This window comes from Brassica rapa, chromosome A05 (assembly GCF_000309985.2).
Source record: "Brassica rapa cultivar Chiifu-401-42 chromosome A05, CAAS_Brap_v3.01, whole genome shotgun sequence".
NCBI lineage: Eukaryota > Viridiplantae > Streptophyta > Magnoliopsida > Brassicales > Brassicaceae > Brassica > Brassica rapa.
Window position 1 is genome coordinate 17,512,404 of NC_024799.2, and position 24,120 is coordinate 17,536,523.

Below are 24,120 nucleotides of genomic sequence, written 5' to 3' on the forward strand. Positions count from 1 at the left end.
CGGGACGATCCACTTCCTCGCCACCATCGTGAAAATCGATCGGAACCTCCTCGGTATCAGGGGAAATCGGGATGGAATCCCAGAACCCTTGAATCCTCTCGTCGATCGGAGAGATAAGTGCCTCAGCGTGGGCACGGTCACTCATCCCACTCTTCATCAACCTCATTTCCTCTTCAAACACATAGTCATCGGCTCGCGTCCTCCAAAGACTTCCGACCGAACCACGGCACTCGCGAAAGTCACCCACCGAGGTAAAGGCATTCTTGAGGTTCCTGTACTCAACCTGGAACTGCGATGCACGAGTCTTCATCACCTCGACGATTTCTCTTTTGCCTTTCCTCTCCGCTTTACGAACAGCCCGCGCATGATCACGAGTAAGCTGCGCCTCTCGCTCCAGCATCTCGCCTTGCACGCGAGCGAGATCCCGCTCCGCTTTCTCCGCCTTGAAGCGGTAGACCATGGCTTCTCTATGGCCCGCCTCAATGGCCGAGCCCAGCAAGCTCAGGCCCTGCAAAAACGATTGGCATGATATGAATATATACATAGGACAATCACCAAAAAATTCTCAAAAAAAAACTAACTCCATTGATGATGCGAGATCCTTCCGCAACGACTCTCGGCCTCGCCGATTCTTTCGTAGGAGGAGGAGCATCGAAACCCGATGGCATCCCAGCAAAGAAATCATCGAAATCCGGAATAGGGGCCTCGCTCGAACCGCTCCCGTTGCCGTAAGCAAAGTTCGGATCCCATCCTGGAAGCATAGAGTCATCCATCGAAAACTCTATGTCGCCAAGATCGACATCTTTTCCCTTCCAAGAGCTCGACTCCGGCGCAGCTGTCGGAGCTTCGACGGGATTCTGGTCGTCGGGTTCGGAGTCGCTTCCCGTGTCCGCGTCCAAAGCAGGACCGGGTTGCACGAATCTCAGTGCCTTCCGAACCCTCTTCGGCGTAAAAGAAGTCCAGAAGAAGGGACCATTCCTGAGAAGATCCCTCACCAAAATGATGTCCTCGGGGAATGGAGCAAGAGGGTTGATGAAGGGACGATCATTCGGCAACCTTCGGAACAATGGAATACAACTCTCTTCGACGGATGCAGCGTCTATACGGACAAAGAAAAAGAACTTCTTCCACGAGTTGAAGTTCGAAATAAACTTCTTAACCACTGACATAAATTTACGAGGGACCAACCTATGCTTATCCGTATCCCTGACAAGTTGAAGCCTCAAAAGCGCTTCATAATGATCGACGGAAAGGGAAAAGCCGTGCTCGTAGCTTAGGATCAAGATCCCAATAAGGTGCTGAATGGCAAGGGGTGTCAACTGACTTATCGCAACTTCGAAACGGTCCAACACTCGGACGAGAATTTCGGGTATGGGGAACCAGAGGCGACAACGCACTACGAATGCCTCATAACAAGTAAAGTAACCCTCCGGGGGATTGCTAGCACATTCCCCGCGGCAGGGAACCCGGAATTCCACAGCATCCGGGATGTGGTAGAACGATCGCATCATCGCGAGAAACTCGTCAGTAGTCCTGCTTGCATCCTCTTCCTCGACTCCACGATGGACCAGGACCGGGAACGGCTTCTCCTTGGGAGGAGTCAATGAGCCATAATGAGCAACCCACCATGCCTCGTTCTCGGCAGGATGCACCGAGTGAGGCACGAACTCCATCTTCGGAACGACGAGCTCTTCATAAGGACTCGCGGACGAAGACCCTTTTTTCGCAATCTTTTTCTTGCTCGACATCTTTACACTTCTCTTGATAGAATAGAGGAAGAGGGTGGAGAGAAAGATAGAAAGTTCTTTTTTGAAAGATCTTAGAGAAAAACAAGAAAGTGAAAAAATTATGGAACAAGTTACCTCTCTTCTTATAAGACATGAGGATTTACTATTCAAGCTCGGACTTTCGGATATTAATTCCATCCATCACGCCTAACTTGCCAAACATGCCTAACCACACGCTAGGATCCTACGATACTGATCCTAACGGGCTGGGGGGCTAACTGTTGGGGTCAAAAACGGTTACGACGGAATTACCACCCGAAAATCCTCGTAGATCGTATTTCCAAAAGAGTTAGTAAAAGAAGAGACGTAATTTTCGTAAAAATAACCTATACGAGGTTTTTACGAAGAAGTATCTTTTGGGATTCAAACCGAACAAACCAAGCTCGGTCGCTACGTAGCGACCGAGCGATCGTCCCGCTCGGTCGCTACGTAGCGACCGAGCTCGAGCCAAAGCTTGGTCGCTACGTAGCGACCGAGCTCGAGCCAAAGCTCGGTCGCTACGTATCGCTACGTAGCGACCGAGCGCTCGTCCCGCTCGGTCGCTACGTAGCGACCGAGCTCAGCCAAGCTCGGTCGCTACGTAGCGACCGAGCGATCGTCCGATCGTCCTGCTCGGTCGCTACGTAGCGACCGAGCTCAAGCCAAAGCTCGGTCGCTACGTAGCGACCGAGCACTCGTCTCACTCGGTCGCTACGTAGCGACCGGGCTCGAGCCAAAGTTCGGTCGCTGTGTAGCGATTGAACCTTTCCGAACATCGATACGACACCAGTCCATGCATTCTCGTCAAACCTTCGAATGCTATCTCCCGAAGACCGTAGCAAGCTCAGTCCATGTTTCCCGCTATCCTAATTCATCGATCAAACTTCGCGGATTAGAAACCGCGGAAAACTCGTAGTAAACGTGTCGAGTCGGAAAACGGCCCAAAGGGACCTAAAACACGATTCGAAGCCCATCCTACGATTTTCCTAACCAAAAGCCCGTAAACCATAGCATGGTTTACGCTTGGCCCACGAGGAAGGATAAATGTCAAGTTTCCGCGGATAAATACGGAAGTTTTGAAGATAATTATGAAGAACGGGAAAAATGGAAAATCTCCATTTTATGCTATGACGGCTTAAGGGCAGAAGAGTAAAAGCGTAAACCGACCTTGGAGCTAGTATATAAGGAGTCTTAGGCGAGGAGCAGAGGAGGAGAACTTTTTCAGAGCAAACTTAGCACTTAGAGCAATTTAGGCAATTTTCTGTTTTTGTTATTTCGAGCTGCGACTCAATTAGGTTTAGCCGTCTTAGGGTTGCTAGAACTAGGAATCTCGCCGACAGCTCTCGAGCCCAGGCTTATACCTTGTTGTAACGCTCATACGCAGATTCGGAATAAGATCTACTTTGCTCTCTTTTCGATTTCTTATTTTGTCGTTGTTATTCTCGTGTTCTGATTGCTTGACGTGTGGTAATTAACAGATATCCGGGTCCTCTGGGAAACTAGGGTTTTCTTAGTTTCCTTATTTAAACGGAAATCGACAGTGTGAATTTCGGTTCCCACATTCGTCAACTCGGCCACGTCTTCTGTTCACGTTCGAATTCGGCGGCAAGTGGCATTTCTTCTCGTCCCCTCAGCCTCGAAATGTCGATGAGCAGATTGTAATAGCAGATTATCATATGGGTTTCTCTGGAGATTGGTACAAGGAAACTTGTCAGTCCGCCAATGGGTTTATCTATCTTTACGATAAGCAGATGTTTAAGGGAAAAATTGAAAGGGTTCCTGTGCTATGTAACCCTAGCACGGGTCAGCAGGTACATTTACCTATAGTGAGAGCCAAGAATAACGACTTGAGAAGCTTTTTGGGGTATGATCCGATCGAGAATGAATTCAAGGTTTTGTGCATGACTGTGGCGAAGTATAATAAACAAACTAACTCCAGAGAACATAAAGTTTTGACGTTAGGGAAAGGAAAACCATCGTGGAGAAAAATCAAATGTTTGTTTCCACATTTTCCTGAGAATTACAAAAATGGGATATGCATCAACGGGATTTTGTATTACATAGCTAGGAGCAATTTGAATACAGTGATAGCTTGCTTTAATGTTAAGTATGAGAAATTTAGGTTTATACAAATAGGTGAAGAGAGCTCTATGTTGACTTTCTTGACGTGGATAAATTACAACGGAAAGTTAGCTGCCCTAGTCTTTGATCAAAGTCGCCATGATCAGTTATGGGTTCTAGATGATCCTGAGAATGAGAAATGGTCGAAGCATATCTTTCATTTGCCAACTGCCGCTTTTATGGTCATAAGATCAATTTGGGCAACTGATTCAGGTGAGATTGTTTGGGCGCCAAGTCGTTGGACCTATCCATTATATGTCTTCTACTACAATTTGGAGAGACAGAGTGTTAGAAGAGTTGAGATCAAAGGAATTGAAGAGAAGGCGTTGATGGGTCATTATCGCCCTGAAGCAATATTCACCTTCACAAACCATGTTGAGAATGTGATGTTTCTGTAATAAATCCATGGCTGATCGCGGGTTTTTATTTCTCTCCTTTTTTGTTGTTCCCTAGTTTGTTTCTTTTCTTCAATTGATCATTTATGTATCTTAATGTTTGATTTGATTACTTGTGTATTTTCTGGTGCTTAACTCTCAACGACATTGATCTTGTTATTCTTTTCATGCTACTGCGTTTTTTATATGCATGTATATCACTTACAGATTACGTAAACTTGAGAAACAAATTTTACATAGAAGTAGATACGCCACATCTCGTTAATCCTCGTGACTCGTGACTCGTGAGCTGTGAGTTTTTGGTGATACCATTGGTGCGGGTGCGGGTTAAGACTATTTTATACGGGGTGGGTGCGGATTGGTGGATTTTGATTTGCGGTTACCCGCCAATCCGCAAAATAAAATAAAATCTTTTTTTTTTTTGAAAAATACTATTTTTTAAGAAAAAAAATTATTTAAAAAATAATAATTAATTTTAAAAAAAAAATAATTAAATTTTTAAAAAATAATATAAAAATTACTTATAAATATATTATTTTATAGAAAAACTAATTAAATAATTATTTTTTAATTAAAAATATAACCCGCGGGTCCTGCGGGTTACCCGCAAAATAAAGCAGGGCGGGTGCGGGTATTAGTTTTTTTCTTTGCGGGTTGAGCGGGTCGAAATTTTAACTAAAAAAAAAAGAATCGATCCGCGGGTTGGCGGGTCGTGCGGAGCGGGTTGACCCGCAAACCCGGTATCATACCAATAAGGAAGAATGGTTGAAGGTTATCTACCTTTTGCAGCCTTTTAGGAGCCATTGGTACAAATGGAGTTGCGGATGGTGAGGAAGTCTGATCTTTGTCTTATCTTTCAGTAACCATATTGAGAATCCAACGTTGGTGAATTGACTTGCTAGATCAAAATTGCAACAAACAATCAACTTTCATGTATAATCAATTTCAGTTGCAAAAGTTCATATACTTTTATATATTTTCAATGGCGCGGCATGCATTAAAGTCATCCGCATTGGAAGTATTTCAACATGAGTTTCTCAGAAACTTATACTAATATAATTTTGAGAAATTCATGTGAAAAAAAATTAATACTATTTCCAAAGAACTATTCAGTAAATAATTTTATGTTTTCAAAAATAACTGCATATAAGTAATTTTTCTAAAAAATCTTTTAATTTTCATGCATTTTTAGTAATGATAAATTCTAAACTTAAAAAACACTGCCATACTTTTTTTTTTAAACTGCCATACTTGTCTCACTAACAATGCATCATTAAACCCTAGAGAGAGAGAGAGAGAGAGAGAGAGAGAGAGAGAGAGAGTCAAGGAGAAAAAGACTTACGTCCCATAGGGTGAGGTTCTTAGCGGAATATAAGAACCCGTCTCTTAACTTTTAACTAAAAAAACTAAGAACCGGTTCGTAAAGAAACGCACAGTACCGGTTCTTAGCATTTTTAGTTAAAAGTTAAGAGACAGGTTCTTATGTTCCGCTAAGAATCCCACCCTAAGAACTCTCCATTAAACATGCTCTAAGACTACGGTAACCAAACGAGAGAGTCCGTGACTATGTAGACAAAGTACGACTGACGATTTCGAGCACCATGTGTGAGGTTGTCTGTCCTTGTATTTTGAGTCCTAGGTATGTATGTTGCTGCAAATTGTTTTTTTCCTTCATGCTAAATTTCTTCCAAATAAATTGTGAAAACATGCTATTCTTATGTTTCTGAAACCATCTTCACCATCTGAGCAAAAATATTTCATGATTTCCATCGCCTTGATGAAACTTTCAAATTCCATATGTAAATGTGACAGGGAAGGTCTTGTATTTTTGGCTCCAATCAGTCCCTCATACCCTGATAGTGTACTGTATCAACCCAGCCCTGAGAAAGTATCTTTATCCTTCCGTGACCCGAATGTCTAAGACCATCAGCCTAATCTATGTGGTAAGCTTTGGATTTCTTCGATTTTGGGTGGTGTTGATGTTACTCCCTGCACTGTTTTCACGGTGATTCGTTATCCATGCTGATAAATCTTCTCATTTATGCTTATTTTCTATTGTTTCCATTTCTATTTGTTGTAGTCTTTACAGTTAGTTTGTATCTCTTAATGAGAAGATCCTTAAATTTATAAAAGGTACTTTGTACCCTATCATGTGGTCTTTTATGTGAACTTTCAACAATTTTGTTAAAAATTTACTTCGTTTTTACCAGATACTTTCATATATTTCAAATTTATTTGTAACAAAAACCAAACTTGGTCTTACATATAACATTTTTGATATGTTTTTATAATTTACATTATGAATCTAACTCTGCCACATTCTCTCTTTCTTTTTTCATATCTTCACTCTTTTATTTTTTATTTTTTATTTTTACTCACAAATGAATTTTAAATAGTAAACAACAAAGGAATATATATATTATTATAAAAGCTTTCTCTCATCAGGATCACTCTCAATCTCTGGCCTTTGTTGCCGGCGATTTCTCCGCCGTTCACGAGCCTCTGTACCACCAAATTTCAACCTACCCGTATCCCTAAACCTAACCTTCTCCGCCGGAACAATCACGCACTCCGGTGGTGGCTCTGGATACCTAACTGTATCGTAACAATAAGAATAATACATAAACCGTTGTCGGAATCTTCTCATGGCGGCACGTTGATGTGAATTGATGGCAGAGTAATCTTGCGATTCAAGGAACTCAACAGAGTCAGCGCAATCAACAGGAACTTCTTGGATGGGATCAACGGAGCAGCCATCGAGGGAGAAAGATTTGAACTCGGCGACGAAGGGGGCAAATTTGTAATTGGCTTTATATTTTCCGCCGGAGGTTGCCCAATCGGAGGCATCCCAGATGGTGGCGTAAAGAGCCATTGGCTTCGCTGGATAATCGGCTCCCATTGCTTCACTTCTTATCACTTCTCTTATTGGTACATCATCAACCCAAAATCTGATAATTATTTCAATTAATTAATTGGCCACAAAAGAAACTTATGTTTATAATAATAATAATCAGTTATAAATTGAACAACAAGGAATCATACTGAAAAATTAAATGATAGAATGAAAAATTAACAATAGCTAACAGAAATAACCTGAAACATGATAAATATTTAGTCTTTTTTTTGTCTGGCGACAAGTTTTTTTAGTTCTGATTGAAATGTTCTTTTCACTTATTAGAAGAAAAAAAACGAAAAAACTTCAGTGAAGATATAGATGCAATAATGAATACTAGTAAGACCATTTAGACATGATGAACAATGATTCAACAGCTTAATCCAATGTAATGAAACCGTTGATTGAATAGAAAATATATGTAAAAATCACATAAGCAACATGTTGAAATAATTGGATGGGGTATGCAGTGCCATGTATTCTCTTTTTATTGGTTGTCAAAATTTTAATGATTTTTATTTTCACCAAATTCTTCAAACTCAATTATTTTATAAATTTTTTAAAAAAAAATATATCAAAATTCATCATTTGTATAATCTAAAAACATTTTTCATAATAATTATTCTTTTTAACATCTAATCCACTATTTTGATGTTCTTAAAATACTTTTTGTTAAATGGATATTAATAAATATTTTAATATCTAAAACTATTATTATTATATACCAAATTAAAAATGATATGAAAATGAATTAAAATAGAGAGGTATAGTGATGAATTTTATTACATAAAAATATACTAGAGATTAAAAATAAAATGAGTTTGAATAATTAGGTGGAAAAGAGCAAAATGATGTCAGTGGTAAAAAGAGAAAAAAAATTAGAGTGTTAGAATAAAATAAAGCATTGCTGATTTTCTAAATTGCTAATTAAACGCCATTTAGGCCTTAGTTATATACTTGTATTCTCGTTAAAGTTATTTTCGTTTTTTATTTTATTAACTCTATTCCTGACGTTTCTTTATATGAACAAGAAGGTCAATAAAAAGTCCTATATTTGAACACCTAATTCGGCTTTTAATTAAGACGCTTCGCGTGATGACTGAGACTTACGTGTCAAAAACTATAAAGCTAAGCTGATGTTTTTTACAGCAGTACCTAATTAATTATTCTAAAAAAGCTGATTCTCTTTCATTTTTGGAATTTTGTATTAGATAAAAGAGAAAAAAGGTAAAACCAGAAAAAAAGAAGAGGGAGAATAATGTAGATTCATTAACTATCTTAGGAAGAAAGAAACGTTTTCTGAAAGACAAACATTCTTTTTTTTTTCATGAAGCTGGTCATATAATTAAACCGGGTTTAGTCAACGCTGTTCAAGCTAAACGGTGAAAAATGATCGATTACAAAGACTTACATGATCTTGTGAGGAGTCCAGAGGATGCTGTAACGATGAAACTCTTTAGAAGGATCGAACCAGAGACGATATCTCTCTTCGCGACCTCTAGGCGTGCTTCCATTTCCGTAGAGATTTGTCTGAAACCTCCATGGCTTTCCTTTTATGTTTCCTAAAAACTCTATGTCTAATTCGTCGTGTGTTTTCTGGAACACGTCTCCGTTTGATGTCTGCAGATTCAAAATTAATAATCTCAATATCATCAGATTAAAATTAAGTTGGATCTAATGAAACATAAACCATTTTCTCGGGGGAAATTATTGACTATTTTCTATGCAGAAAAGGAGATTTCTTCTTTAACCAAATGAGTTATATTCATGATCCTCCAAGAATATAATGAACACTTTGGTCAAAAAAGAAAAAAAAATTAACCATCATGCAGATCAATAAAAGAAAGAAAAGAAAAACTATTTTGTTATGAAAACAGTTTTATGCTAATCAAACAGAAAAAGAAAACAAATGTCCGGGGACTTACATAAAAGGCGACGACAACGCCGGCAGTATAATCGGCGGGAAGTTTGATCATAGAGCTGTAAAATCCATGTTGATACATATTCGATGATATGAAACCAGAACCTATGCATAATCATCATCATCAAACTGTGATCATAAAATAAAATAAAGAATCCATGTGAAAACACACACATAAATAGGTATATACCGGTGTACTTATCGAGGAGGAGGCGAACGGAGAGATCATCAGGAGAACGGACGAGATTGGCATCACCGAATAGAGGAGAAAGTGATTCTTCGAAGCTTAAGGTATTGAGATTCGTAAACGCTGATGATCTCAAACCCAAACACAAGAAGACCAAGATGATAATCGAGAAGATGAGATTATACGATAATTTAGACATTTTTTTCTATATTCTTCCTGGGATTAAGAAGAGATTAATAATTTTCTATTTATTAATTACACATAATCTTTTGAGATAAGAGAAGAGAGGTTTGCTTTAAACCAAAAACAAAAAAAAAAAGACAAAAAAAGAGAAGAGAGGTTTGGTCTTTTGGTGAGAGAGAATTGCTCTTTATCTTCCACGCTCATGGTCTTAATTTATAATTCAACACTTTTTTTCTTCTCTCTATTTTCCGATTCTAACCTTCTTTTTAATTTTGGAGCTGTTTATTATTGTATCTCCTATATATTAAAAGAAAAGCACTACAACATATTTTTGTAGCCACATGTCATCACCACAATCATTATTAGAATTATTAGAAAAATATGTTGGTCCATATATAAATATATAATAAGCTTTTTATTAAACTAACCATAAATTAATCATAAATGTTCTTCATTGTTTCCTTAACTAAAAATCACGGAATTACCTAATATGGCTAAAGTATATATGACAATTAATGATTTTGAATAATAAAGATTTGATAAAAATTACTCTATTATCTATCAATTTTTAAAATTTTAACATATTAAAATAAATTAAACAACCACGTTAACTATATAATAAAAATTTAGATTTTTTTGTATATGTTAGATTTTGAATTTTTAAAAACGAATATAAATGACTAAAGTTGTTAAAAATCTCACATTGAAATTTTTGTGATCCATGTTTAAAATTTATATTATAACAAGATGCAAATGATTACGAAATTACAGAAGCAGGAAATCTCATTTAATAAATATTATATATATGTATATCAATATTTTTTTTAAATAAATTATATACCATTTAAAATACATAAGTATTTTAATTTCGAATTTGCTTTGAATTTTTTTGATAAACATTTTGAACAATTATTGACAACTTAATATTTAGATTTTAAAATTTGAATTGAATGTTTTTAAAATTATAAATTACTAAAACTATTAAACATCCCACAAATTATTTACTATTATCATTGATTTAAAATTTTTGTTATAAAGAAATACAAACGATCAAAAATAATATGAGGATAAAATATATTTTAACAGATGTCAATATTAAAAATATACTATATATCTATGTTAATATCATGTAAACTTAATTTTATAACATATAAAGTAGAAAAAGTGTTTGTCTCAATTAATAAAATTTATTTAAATATTTGTACCAATTTAATTATATACGTAATAGTTACTAAAATTTTAATTATTTAATATATATTTATTATTTCATAATATGTAAAAAATATATAATACTTAAAAATAATTTATATATAATATTCATCCCGCCCAAATGCGCGGGTCTTAACCTAGTACTACTACTATTAAATAGTACAGTAGAGACATTTAAATGTGTATTTAAGGAATAACCAATCAAGAAAATAAATTTGAATCAGACAGAGAATAAATTATCCGACAAATTTATTATTAAAAAATTAGAATGGCTATATTTAGAGAGTTAGATTATTTAGAAAAAATTATAATCTAAATTGAACTAAAGATAGTCTCAGAATGAACATAAGACCATTGTAGTAAAATACCAAACAAAAGTTATTATCAATTTGATTATTATCTAATCTAAATATATTTGATTATTATCTTTCTAAAACCTATAAACTTGATACAGAGAAGGATAGTACCCCTAAAATATAAGACAAATTAAACTAAAAAATGTTTGTCTATTAATAACTAAAATCCTTAATTAGTCTGCGTTTCACTCGTCAAATAAGACCATTGTAGTAAATACCAAACAAAAGTTATTATCAATTTCAGTCTCCTACGTTGCATTTTCTTCCGAAATGGATTATCAACATGAAACCCTCTAATCTGATACAAATGCGTGGTTGTAAAAATATTATAAGATTTTTTAAAATTAGTTGTTTGGAGCCAAATGTTTGATGATTTAAGTGATTTTGGATCTAAAATTTTATGAGTGAATATTATTTGAAGATCTCTTATCATTCCCCAAGAGCATTTGAGATTTTTGTAAAGTGAATTAATGATGATAAAAGATCTGGATCGGCAATGAGTATAGCAATGGAAAATAATGGAAATTGAATCAAAGTATGATATCCAATGGTTAATAACAATGATCAACTGCAACATATTGAATGTATACGACAAGATTCTTCAACTAAAACTTCCATAATGTAGAGATAGGTACATAATGATAATTAACCGGCCAGTGGCTTATTGTTTCTAAAAATTGTTTGAAATTCGATTACTATAGCATTCAGTTTTTTTTTTGTCTAGTTAATTATGCTATTACAAATTATAAGAAACATTACATAGACGATATTACAGCCGACAATTCTACATGTCTTATAAGGATTCACGCCTGATAGCATCACCCTGAGTAATCCTCTGAGATCCATTCCTGACGGTACTCTTTGTGCCACGCTGAAGATCTTTTGTAAGCATTTTCTCTAATTTTCTGTATAACTCTCCTTCTCCGGGAACTGAAATCTAGACCTCTTCTTGTAGAAATTGCGTTGTCTGGAGTTTAAACTCCAGACCTGGGTGTAGAAGCCTTTAAACCTTGACCACTAGGCCACGGTGCTTCCACGAAAGAAAAAAAAGTTGAAAAAATTATAAAAAACTAATATAGCATTCAGTTTACTAAAACGTTACTCGCATAATGGTAGTATAAGGAAGTTGGTACGAAATATTATTTTTTTCAAATAAAATTTCCAAAGACTAACTCGGATTTAAGATCCGTAATTTACATAGTAATAAAAATACTACGGGTTTTCTCAATTCACTAGAATAATTTTTGTAATTTCTAATATGATGTATATATGTTAAACCATTTGCTGTAATATGTTATATTGGGAGTTTTTTCAATTATTATTGGGAGTTAGGACGTGTATTTTTTGTTTCCTTCGTTTGTGTTTTAACGAAGTTGTGCATTTAAATGTTTTGGTTGTATATATAGATCGTTACATACAAAATGTTAAGATTGTAAAACCAGTTACAAAAAAATTGTCTAAGATTTTGTAATAGAAATGATAATATGATAAAGCGGATATCTACAATCAAGTGGTGTATATGCATTTAAACGGCTCTTTCCTTCTAGATGTTCGTCTACAATTAGAGTAAAATTATCTATTAGCTTATAAATTATATAACTGGTGTACTCTATGTGTGGTGACGTGTATAAAAAGGTAGATTAGTCATTTCCGCTGATGAGAACCAAACTGAATGACATGACAATTAAAACCGGCTAAACCTGCATCTCTTATCTCTTAGCCCCGGTCTCTTAGCCGGTTTTTAAGAGCTTTGGGAGACTATAGAAGCTCATCACCATAGATTTCTCCCACAATATGTTCGACAACAGTATTTTTCCTTTTCTGACTGCTGCTACATCGCTCAGGACTCTGTATCTTGAGTCTAATTATATGGAAGGTGTCTTCCCTCCTCAAGGTTATACATTTCTTCTAAATGTTATTAGAATTTTTTTGTATTATAAGTAAATGGGAGATGATCTTGACGGTTTCTTGTTTTGGTGTGTGGCAGGACTTGCAAACATGAGAAACTTGAAAGTGTTAAACTTGAAGGACAACAGTTTCATCTTCTTGTCCGGTCAAGGTATATATATGTTAACAAAACCTAGTTTAGTTTTGTCTTTCCAGAACGAAACAAGAACTAAAAGAAACTTTGAGATGCAGGTTCAGCCGGTTTTAGAGAATTAGAAGTACTGGATCTCAGTTTCAATGGTGTCAAGGCATGATTAACTTTGAGATGCAGGTTTAGCCGGTTTTAGAGAATTATAAGCGGTTTTAAAGGGTATGATTAACCCCAGTTTTTTAGTTGGGGTTCTTAACTCATGATTTGATATTTTTTTTTTTTACATTTTTCGGCTAAGAAACGGCTCTTATATCTCTTATTTAAAAGACGGTTCTTAATTTTTCTTAGTTAAAATCTAAAAAAGCTAAGAACCGTTTCTTAGTCGAAGCTAAGAACCTGAGTTAAGAAACTGGGATTAATCATGGTCTAAGTATGCAATTGAGTATGAAATGGATGTCAAAGAGTCTTTTATCTGTATTCCCATGCATACTGTACATTATAGCCGGTCATCTTCATCACTAAAATATGATTTTATATATAAATATATAAATTTACGTGTAGTTGCTCATATTAGGTAGTTACACTAATCAACACTTTAAATTAATGGAAAGGTCGTTGACAACAAATAATATAAAAGAAGGTATAGATTCCAAAACTATGGACAGCCAAACGTAAACATTTCCATGCTCTCTTTTGTACTTTAATTAGTTATGATTTTCTATCATAATACTTTAATTAGTTATGTTTCCTCTTTCTATATATATATCTTTTGTTCACTTTCGCTTTATATACGTATTCACAATATTATTATGATATTCTTAATAAATTCAAAGATTGGGTAGCGTCATGAACATAATAAGATAGACAATGATTAACATGACATTACTTTTGTGGTAACAAATTTCAGGACAATATACTGATACATATTACACATTTGATTAGCTTTGGTCCATTTCCTTTAATTAGTTAGCCGCACCAGATACGTCAAATATTAAGCCAAAAAAAAGATACGTCAAATCCCCATAACACCCAAATAATTATTATATGAGTAACCAGTTTTGATACTCTTATATTTAAGCGTGAGCCACTTTAGAATAATTCTCAAAAATACCTAAATGAACTACCGAGACCAGACAAAAGAAACTAATCGTTTTAAAAGCTTACGATCATACTTCACTTCAATTGTGCTAATTAATCCTTCTAAATTTAGTTACCAACTCTCAATATACAAATAAAAATCATGATTTATATGTGCGACAGGGCTGTATATGTAAATGTGTAGTTAGTTGATTTGGTTTACCAACCTCTCTACTCTCTAACATCTATGCATGCATCTGGCCATCAACTTATTAGCGCAAAGCAATTAGAAGACAAAACTAACCCATGGATTTTAATTATGAGTAATAACGGTATATTATCATGATCTGCTAATAAAATAGTTAAATCGTTTATGGTGCATAAATCGTAGTTGTATAAGGTTGTCTGTATTTATATTATTTTGCAATATACTTATTTATACAAATCAACCATAAATCACAGATGTGTAAGGTTGTCTGTATTTTGATTATTTTGCAATCTACTTATTTATACAAATCAAACAATAAATTTATTTACAAGTTTTCTACAAATATGAGAACAACAAACTAATCTATTTGCTGACAAAAAGAAAAGAAAAGAAAATAAAAGAAACATGCATGTCTATATTGTTTGCCAAACAAAAAGCATACATGTCAATATTATTACAATATAAAAATACTTTTTCGAAAGTTATAAAGACACAGTCTTAAACTTACATAACTACAATACAAAACTGTGTTTAATTTTATATCGCAATCTGCTAATAAGTTGTATAACGATTTTTTTTTCATAAACTAAAGCTAGGAAAAGTTCAAAAAAAAAAAGAAAAAAACTAAAGCTAGGAGACTTGTGATATTATGTGATACGAGCCGCAAAGAAACATCATGTTAATTTTAATTAGTTCTGCATTACGTAGTACGTACCACTATATTTTTAGCTTGTGTAGAATGTATAAGTTAGTACCTTTCTAAGAACAGTATATTGATCATAATGTGAAAATATAGTGGTACGTACTACTTAGAAATGGAGGCTGAATTTATTTTCCCTTTGTATTACTAAGGAAGCAATCTGTCTTTCTTTTGTCCTTTTCTCTTTTCTTTTAGACAAGAGAGTGATTCCATTACCATCTGTACACACAATCACTATTGGCCCGCTGTGTTCAATTGTTGCTAACTTCTGCATTCAACAAATAAAAATAAACGTTTTGTTTTTCTTTCAACATTATCTATCAGAATATTCTTATAGATATTGTTTCATAAACTTCAAGCACATTTTTCGTTTTTATAGGAACTATGGAAACGAATATGACATCAAAGTAAGAATCACATATGAGGTGGAAAGATAAGGGTCGAAAAAAGATTTATAACACAGAGTATACAGCTTTTCTGGTGTTGCGATTTTTTAGGGATGTGTTTTTATGTCTAAGTTTATTAAGAACATTTTCGAATAACATACAAAACTTAGTTTAGCGCAAATAAATATGTTATATTTACAAAGAACATCATATATGTATAATGTTGTATAGTTTTTCAGAAACATAATCCAAATAAGTAACCGCTAATATCTTTTTTGAGAAAAAAAGTAACCGATAATAACAACCAGTTTAGCAATCCATGTTGATACATATTCGACCATAACCTATTTCTGAAGCATCAGTTTCAACTATCATGTCAGCTTCAGGATTTGGTATGGAAAGGCATGGAAGAGTTTTAACCTTTTGCTTAACTTGTTTGACTAAAAGGGTATGTTGATTAGTCCATGGTTTTGGATTATTTTGTAACCGTTGAAATAATGGTTGAATTGTTTTCCTAAGATTGGGTAAGAAGTCTGAAACATAGTTTAGACATCCTAAAAATCTTTGTAATTGGGTCTTTTCTCTTAACTCGTCAGGAAATTTATCTGCGAATTCAATTGATCTTGAAATAGGTGTGATTGTTCCTTGATATATCGGCGGGAAGTTTGATCATAGAGCTGTAAAATCCATGTTGATACATATTCGATGATATGAAACCAGAACCTATGCATAATCATCATCATCAAACTGTGATCATAAAATAAAATAAAGAATCCATGTGAAAACACACACATAAATAGGTATATACCGGTGTACTTATCGAGGAGGAGGCGAACGGAGAGATCATCAGGAGAACGGACGAGATTGGCATCACCGAATAGAGGAGAAAGTGATTCTTCGAAGCTTAAGGTATTGAGATTCGTAAACGCTGATGATCTCAAACCCAAACACAAGAAGACCAAGATGATAATCGAGAAGATGAGATTATACGATAATTTAGACATTTTTTTCTATATTCTTCCTGGGATTAAGGAGAGATTAATAATTTTCTATTTATTAATTACACATAATCTTTTGAGATAAGAGAAGAGAGGTTTGCTTTAAACCAAAAACAAAAAAAAAAGACAAAAAAAGAGAAGAGAGGTTTGGTCTTTTGGTGAGAGAGAATTGCTCTTTATCTTCCACGCTCATGGTCTTAATTTATAATTCAACACTTTTTTTCTTCTCTCTATTTTCCGATTCTAACCTTATTTTTAATTTTGGAGCTGTTTATTATTGTATCTCCTATATATTAAAAGAAAAGCACTACAACATATTTTTGTAGCCACATGTCATCACCACAATCATTCTTAGAATTATTAGAAAAATATGTTGGTCCATATATAAATATATAATAAGCTTTTTATTAAACTAACCATAAATTAATCATAAATGTTCTTCATTGTTTCCTTAACTAAAAATCACGGAATTATCTAATATGGCTAAAGTATATATGACAATTAATGATTTTGAATAATAAAGATTTGATAAAAATTACTCTATTATCTATCAATTTTTAAAATTTTAACATATTAAAATAAATTAAACAACCACGTTAACTATATAATAAAAATTTAGATTTTTTTGTATATGTTAGATTTTGAATTTTTAAAAACGAATATAAATGACTAAAGTTGTTAAAAATCTCACATTGAAATTTTTGTGATCCATGTTTAAAATTTATATTATAACAAGATGCAAATGATTACGAAATTACAGAAGCAGGAAATCTCATTTAATAAATATTATATATATGTATATCAATATTTTTTTTAAATAAATTATATACCATTTAAAATACATAAGTATTTTAATTTCGAATTTGCTTTGAATTTTTTTGATAAACATTTTGAACAATTATTGACAACTTAATATTTAGATTTTAAAATTTGAATTGAATGTTTTTAAAATTATAAATTACTAAAACTATTAAACATCCCACAAATTATTTACTATTATCATTGATTTAAAATTTTTGTTATAAAGAAATACAAACGATCAAAAATAATATGAGGATAAAATATATTTTAACAGATGTCAATATTAAAAATATACTATATATCTATGTTAATATCATGTAAACTTAATTTTATAACATATAAAGTAGAAAAAGTGTTTGTCTCAATTAATAAAATTTATTTAAATATTTGTACCAATTTAATTATATACGTAATAGTTACTAAAATTTTAATTATTTAATATATATTTATTATTTCATAATATGTAAAAAATATATAATACTTAAAAATAATTTATATATAATATTCATCCCGCCCAAATGCGCGGGTCTTAACCTAGTACTACTACTATTAAATAGTACAGTAGAGACATTTAAATGTGTATTTAAGGAATAACCAATCAAGAAAATAAATTTGAATCAGACAGAGAATAAATTATCCGACAAATTTATTATTAAAAAATTAGAATGGCTATATTTAGAGAGTTAGATTATTTAGAAAAAATTATAATCTAAATTGAACTAAAGATAGTCTCAGAATGAACATAAGACCATTGTAGTAAAATACCAAACAAAAGTTATTATCAATTTGATTATTATCTAATCTAAATATATTTGATTATTATCTTTCTAAAACCTATAAACTTGATACAGAGAAGGATAGTACCCCTAAAATATAAGACAAATTAAACTAAAAAATGTTTGTCTATTAATAACTAAAATCCTTAATTAGTCTGTGTTTCACTCGTCAAATAAGACCATTGTAGTAAATACCAAACAAAAGTTATTATCAATTTCAGTCTCCTACGTTGCATTTTCTTCCGAAATGGATTATCAACATGAAACCCTCTAATCTGATACAAATGCGTGGTTGTAAAAATATTATAAGATTTTTTAAAATTAGTTGTTTGGAGCCAAATGTTTGATGATTTAAGTGATTTTGGATCTAAAATTTTATGAGTGAATATTATTTGAAGATCTCTTATCATTCCCCAAGAGCATTTGAGATTTTTGTAAAGTGAATTAATGATGATAAAAGATCTGGATCGGCAATGAGTATAGCAATGGAAAATAATGGAAATTGAATCAAAGTATGATATCCAATGGTTAATAACAATGATCAACTGCAACATATTGAATGTATACGACAAGATTCTTCAACTAAAACTTCCATAATGTAGAGATAGGTACATAATGATAATTAACCGGCCAGTGGCTTATTGTTTCTAAAAATTGTTTGAAATTCGATTACTATAGCATTCAGTTTTTTTTTTGTCTAGTTAATTATGCTATTACAAATTATAAGAAACATTACATAGACGATATTACAGCCGACAATTCTACATGTCTTATAAGGATTCACGCCTGATAGCATCACCCTGAGTAATCCTCTGAGATCCATTCCTGACGGTACTCTTTGTGCCACGCTGAAGATCTTTTGTAAGCATTTTCTCTAATTTTCTGTATAACTCTCCTTCTCCGGGAACTGAAATCTAGACCTCTTCTTGTAGAAATTGCGTTGTCTGGAGTTTAAACTCCAGACCTGGGTGTAGAAGCCTTTAAACCTTGACCACTAGGCCACGGTGCTTCCACGAAAGAAAAAAAAGTTGAAAAAATTATAAAAAACTAATATAGCATTCAGTTTACTAAAACGTTACTCGCATAATGGTAGTATAAGGAAGTTGGTACGAAATATTATTTTTTTCAAATAAAATTTCCAAAGACTAACTCGGATTTAAGATCCGTAATTTACATAGTAATAAAAATACTACGGGTTTTCTCAATTCACTAGAATAATTTTTGTAATTTCTAATATGATGTATATATGTTAAACCATTTGCTGTAATATGTTATATTGGGAGTTTTTTCAATTATTATTGGGAGTTAGGACGTGTATTTTTTGTTTCCTTCGTTTGTGTTTTAACGAAGTTGTGCATTTAAATGTTTTGGTTGTATATATAGATCGTTACATACAAAATGTTAAGATTGTAAAACCAGTTACAAAAAAATTGTCTAAGATTTTGTAATAGAAATGATAATATGATAAAGCGGATATCTACAATCAAGTGGTGTATATGCATTTAAACGGCTCTTTCCTTCTAGATGTTCGTCTACAATTAGAGTAAAATTATCTATTAGCTTATAAATTATATAACTGGTGTACTCTATGTGTGGTGACGTGTATAAAAAGGTAGATTAGTCATTTCCGCTGATGAGAACCAAACTGAATGACATGACAATTAAAACCGGCTAAACCTGCATCTCTTATCTCTTAGCCCCGGTCTCTTAGCCGGTTTTTAAGAGCTTTGGGAGACTATAGAAGCTCATCACCATAGATTTCTCCCACAATATGTTCGACAACAGTATTTTTCCTTTTCTGACTGCTGCTACATCGCTCAGGACTCTGTATCTTGAGTCTAATTATATGGAAGGTGTCTTCCCTCCTCAAGGTTATACATTTCTTCTAAATGTTATTAGAATTTTTTTGTATTATAAGTAAATGGGAGATGATCTTGACGGTTTCTTGTTTTGGTGTGTGGCAGGACTTGCAAACATGAGAAACTTGAAAGTGTTAAACTTGAAGGACAACAGTTTCATCTTCTTGTCCGGTCAAGGTATATATATGTTAACAAAACCTAGTTTAGTTTTGTCTTTCCAGAACGAAACAAGAACTAAAAGAAACTTTGAGATGCAGGTTCAGCCGGTTTTAGAGAATTAGAAGTACTGGATCTCAGTTTCAATGGTGTCAAGGCATGATTAACTTTGAGATGCAGGTTTAGCCGGTTTTAGAGAATTATAAGCGGTTTTAAAGGGTATGATTAACCCCAGTTTTTTAGTTGGGGTTCTTAACTCATGATTTGATATTTTTTTTTTACATTTTTCGGCTAAGAAACGGCTCTTATATCTCTTATTTAAAAGACGGTTCTTAATTTTTCTTAGTTAAAATCTAAAAAAGCTAAGAACCGTTTCTTAGTCGAAGCTAAGAACCTGAGTTAAGAAACTGGGATTAATCATGGTCTAAGCATGCAATTGAGTATGAAATGGATGTCAAAGAGTCTTTTATCTGTATTCCCATGCATACTGTACATTATAGCCGGTCATCTTCATCACTAAAATATGATTTTATACATAAATATATAAATTTACGTGTAGTTGCTCATATTAGGTAGTTACACTAATCAACACTTTAAATTAATGGAAAGGTCGTTGACAACAAATAATATAAAAGAAGGTATAGATTCCAAAACTATGGACAGCCAAACGTAAACATTTCCATGCTCTCTTTTGTACTTTAATTAGTTATGATTTTCTATCATAATACTTTAATTAGTTATGTTTCCTCTTTCTATATATATATCTTTTGTTCACTTTCGCTTTATATACGTATTCACAATATTATTATGATATTCTTAATAAATTCAAAGATTGGGTAGCGTCATGAACATAATAAGATAGACAATGATTAACATGACATTACTTTTGTGGTAACAAATTTCAGGACAATATACTGATACATATTACACATTTGATTAGCTTTGGTCCATTTCCTTTAATTAGTTAGCCGCACCAGATACGTCAAATATTAAGCCAAAAAAAAGATACGTCAAATCCCCATAACACCCAAATAATTATTATATGAGTAACCAGTTTTGATACTCTTATATTTAAGCGTGAGCCACTTTAGAATAATTCTCAAAAATACCTAAATGAACTACCGAGACCAGACAAAAGAAACTAATCGTTTTAAAAGCTTACGATCATACTTCACTTCAATTGTGCTAATTAATCCTTCTAAATTTAGTTACCAACTCTCAATATACAAATAAAAATCATGATTTATATGTGCGACAGGGCTGTATATGTAAATGTGTAGTTAGTTGATTTGGTTTACCAACCTCTCTACTCTCTAACATCTATGCATGCATCTGGCCATCAACTTATTAGCGCAAAGCAATTAGAAGACAAAACTAACCCATGGATTTTAATTATGAGTAATAACGGTATATTATCATGATCTGCTAATAAAATAGTTAAATCGTTTATGGTGCATAAATCGTAGTTGTATAAGGTTGTCTGTATTTATATTATTTTGCAATATACTTATTTATACAAATCAACCATAAATCACAGATGTGTAAGGTTGTCTGTATTTTGATTATTTTGCAATCTACTTATTTATACAAATCAAACAATAAATTTATTTACAAGTTTTCTACAAATATGAGAACAACAAACTAATCTATTTGCTGACAAAAAGAAAAGAAAAGAAAATAAAAGAAACATGCATGTCTATATTGTTTGCCAAACAAAAGCATACATGTCAATATTATTACAATATAAAAATACTTTTTCGAAAGTTATAAAGACACAGTCTTAAACTTACATAACTACAATACAAAACTGTGTTTAATTTTATATCGCAATCTGCTAATAAGTTGTATAACGATTTTTTTTTCATAAACTAAAGCTAGGAAAAGTTCAAAAAAAAAAAGAAAAAAACTAAAGCTAGGAGACTTGTGATATTATGTGATACGAGCCGCAAAGAAACATCATGTTAATTTTAATTAGTTCTGCATTACGTAGTACGTACCACTATATTTTTAGCTTGTGTAGAATGTATAAGTTAGTACCTTTCTAAGAACAGTATATTGATCATAATGTGAAAATATAGTGGTACGTACTACTTAGAAATGGAGGCTGAATTTATTTTCCCTTTGTATTACTAAGGAAGCAATCTGTCTTTCTTTTGTCCTTTTCTCTTTTCTTTTAGACAAGAGAGTGATTCCATTACCATCTGTACACACAATCACTATTGGCCCGCTGTGTTCAATTGTTGCTAACTTCTGCATTCAACAAATAAAAATAAACGTTTTGTTTTTCTTTCAACATTATCTATCAGAATATTCTTATAGATATTGTTTCATAAACTTCAAGCACATTTTTCGTTTTTATAGGAACTATGGAAACGAATATGACATCAAAGTAAGAATCACATATGAGGTGGAAAGATAAGGGTCGAAAAAAGATTTATAACACAGAGTATACAGCTTTTCTGGTGTTGCGATTTTTTAGGGATGTGTTTTTATGTCTAAGTTTATTAAGAACATTTTCGAATAACATACAAAACTTAGTTTAGCGCAAATAAATATGTTATATTTACAAAGAACATCATATATGTATAATGTTGTATAGTTTTTCAGAAACATAATCCAAATAAGTAACCGCTAATATCTTTTTTGAGAAAAAAAGTAACCGATAATAACAACCAGTTTAGCAATCCATGTTGATACATATTCGACCATAACCTATTTCTGAAGCATCAGTTTCAACTATCATGTCAGCTTCAGGATTTGGTATGGAAAGGCATGGAAGAGTTTTAACCTTTTGCTTAACTTGTTTGACTAAAAGGGTATGTTGATTAGTCCATGGTTTTGGATTATTTTGTAACCGTTGAAATAATGGTTGAATTGTTTTCCTAAGATTGGGTAAGAAGTCTGAAACATAGTTTAGACATCCTAAAAATCTTTGTAATTGGGTCTTTTCTCTTAACTCGTCAGGAAATTTATCTGCGAATTCAATTGATCTTGAAATAGGTGTGATTGTTCCTTGATATATCGGCGGGAAGTTTGATCATAGAGCTGTAAAATCCATGTTGATACATATTCGATGATATGAAACCAGAACCTATGCATAATCATCATCATCAAACTGTGATCATAAAATAAAATAAAGAATCCATGTGAAAACACACACATAAATAGGTATATACCGGTGTACTTATCGAGGAGGAGGCGAACGGAGAGATCATCAGGAGAACGGACGAGATTGGCATCACCGAATAGAGGAGAAAGTGATTCTTCGAAGCTTAAGGTATTGAGATTCGTAAACGCTGATGATCTCAAACCCAAACACAAGAAGACCAAGATGATAATCGAGAAGATGAGATTATACGATAATTTAGACATTTTTTTCTATATTCTTCCTGGGATTAAGGAGAGATTAATAATTTTCTATTTATTAATTACACATAATCTTTTGAGATAAGAGAAGAGAGGTTTGCTTTAAACCAAAAACAAAAAAAAAAGACAAAAAAAGAGAAGAGAGGTTTGGTCTTTTGGTGAGAGAGAATTGCTCTTTATCTTCCACGCTCATGGTCTTAATTTATAATTCAACACTTTTTTTCTTCTCTCTATTTTCCGATTCTAACCTTATTTTTAATTTTGGAGCTGTTTATTATTGTATCTCCTATATATTAAAAGAAAAGCACTACAACATATTTTTGTAGCCACATGTCATCACCACAATCATTCTTAGAATTATTAGAAAAATATGTTGGTCCATATATAAATATATAATAAGCTTTTTATTAAACTAACCATAAATTAATCATAAATGTTCTTCATTGTTTCCTTAACTAAAAATCACGGAATTATCTAATATGGCTAAAGTATATATGACAATTAATGATTTTGAATAATAAAGATTTGATAAAAATTACTCTATTATCTATCAATTTTTAAAATTTTAACATATTAAAATAAATTAAACAACCACGTTAACTATATAATAAAAATTTAGATTTTTTTGTATATGTTAGATTTTGAATTTTTAAAAACGAATATAAATGACTAAAGTTGTTAAAAATCTCACATTGAAATTTTTGTGATCCATGTTTAAAATTTA

At 32.7% G+C, this 24,120-nt stretch overlaps 2 protein-coding genes and 4 long non-coding RNA genes across 6 annotated transcripts; 3 read left to right on the top strand and 3 right to left on the bottom strand.

The window, feature by feature from the left end:
• The first annotated feature begins 3,442 nt into the window (after window positions 1–3,442).
• On the top strand, window positions 3,443–4,285 carry LOC103868983 (putative F-box protein At1g46984). The gene has a single exon (XM_033292665.1). It carries the CDS (start codon window positions 3,443–3,445, stop codon window positions 4,283–4,285), a length of 843 nt encoding a protein of 280 aa, XP_033148556.1.
• Window positions 4,286–6,493: 2,208 nt separating this feature from the next.
• LOC103868984 (probable xyloglucan endotransglucosylase/hydrolase protein 30) lies at window positions 6,494–9,682 on the bottom strand. The gene is made up of 4 exons (XM_033291454.1): window positions 9,287–9,682; window positions 9,101–9,201; window positions 8,587–8,795; window positions 6,494–7,230 (listed from the first exon to the last, which is right to left on the bottom strand). The coding sequence occupies exons 1-4, from the start codon at window positions 9,480–9,482 to the stop codon at window positions 6,705–6,707; spliced, it is 1,032 nt and encodes a 343-aa protein (XP_033147345.1). The 5' UTR covers window positions 9,483–9,682; the 3' UTR covers window positions 6,494–6,704.
• A 971-nt stretch (window positions 9,683–10,653) lies between these two features.
• On the top strand, window positions 10,654–14,762 carry LOC117134029. The gene is made up of 2 exons (XR_004458140.1): window positions 10,654–12,925; window positions 13,019–14,762. It is a non-coding gene; the product is annotated as an uncharacterized LOC117134029 (long non-coding RNA).
• LOC117134028 lies at window positions 12,926–16,635 on the bottom strand. Its single transcript, XR_004458139.1, has 2 exons — window positions 16,249–16,635; window positions 12,926–16,163 (listed from the first exon to the last, which is right to left on the bottom strand). It is a non-coding gene; the product is annotated as an uncharacterized LOC117134028 (long non-coding RNA).
• A 960-nt stretch (window positions 16,636–17,595) lies between these two features.
• LOC117134287 lies at window positions 17,596–21,838 on the top strand. Its single transcript, XR_004458530.1, has 2 exons — window positions 17,596–19,886; window positions 19,980–21,838. It is a non-coding gene; the product is annotated as an uncharacterized LOC117134287 (long non-coding RNA).
• LOC117134286 lies at window positions 19,887–23,594 on the bottom strand. Its single transcript, XR_004458529.1, has 2 exons — window positions 23,207–23,594; window positions 19,887–23,121 (listed from the first exon to the last, which is right to left on the bottom strand). It is a non-coding gene; the product is annotated as an uncharacterized LOC117134286 (long non-coding RNA).
• Window positions 23,595–24,120: the final 526 nt, after the last annotated feature.

Bases quoted from the DNA above. Each gene is read 5' to 3' on its own strand.
- LOC103868983 (XM_033292665.1), top strand. From the start codon at position 3,443: ATGGGTTTCTCTGGAGATTGGTACAAGGAAACTTGTCAGTCCGCCAAT.
- LOC103868984 (XM_033291454.1), bottom strand. From the start codon at position 9,482: ATGTCTAAATTATCGTATAATCTCATCTTCTCGATTATCATCTTGGTC. The intron at 9,202-9,286 runs GTATATACCTAT...GATTATGCATAG, and splicing joins CCTCCTCGATAAGTACACCG to GTTCTGGTTTCATATCATCG. The intron at 7,231-8,586 runs GTAAGTCTTTGT...AATAATTATCAG, and splicing joins TGGACTCCTCACAAGATCAT to ATTTTGGGTTGATGATGTAC.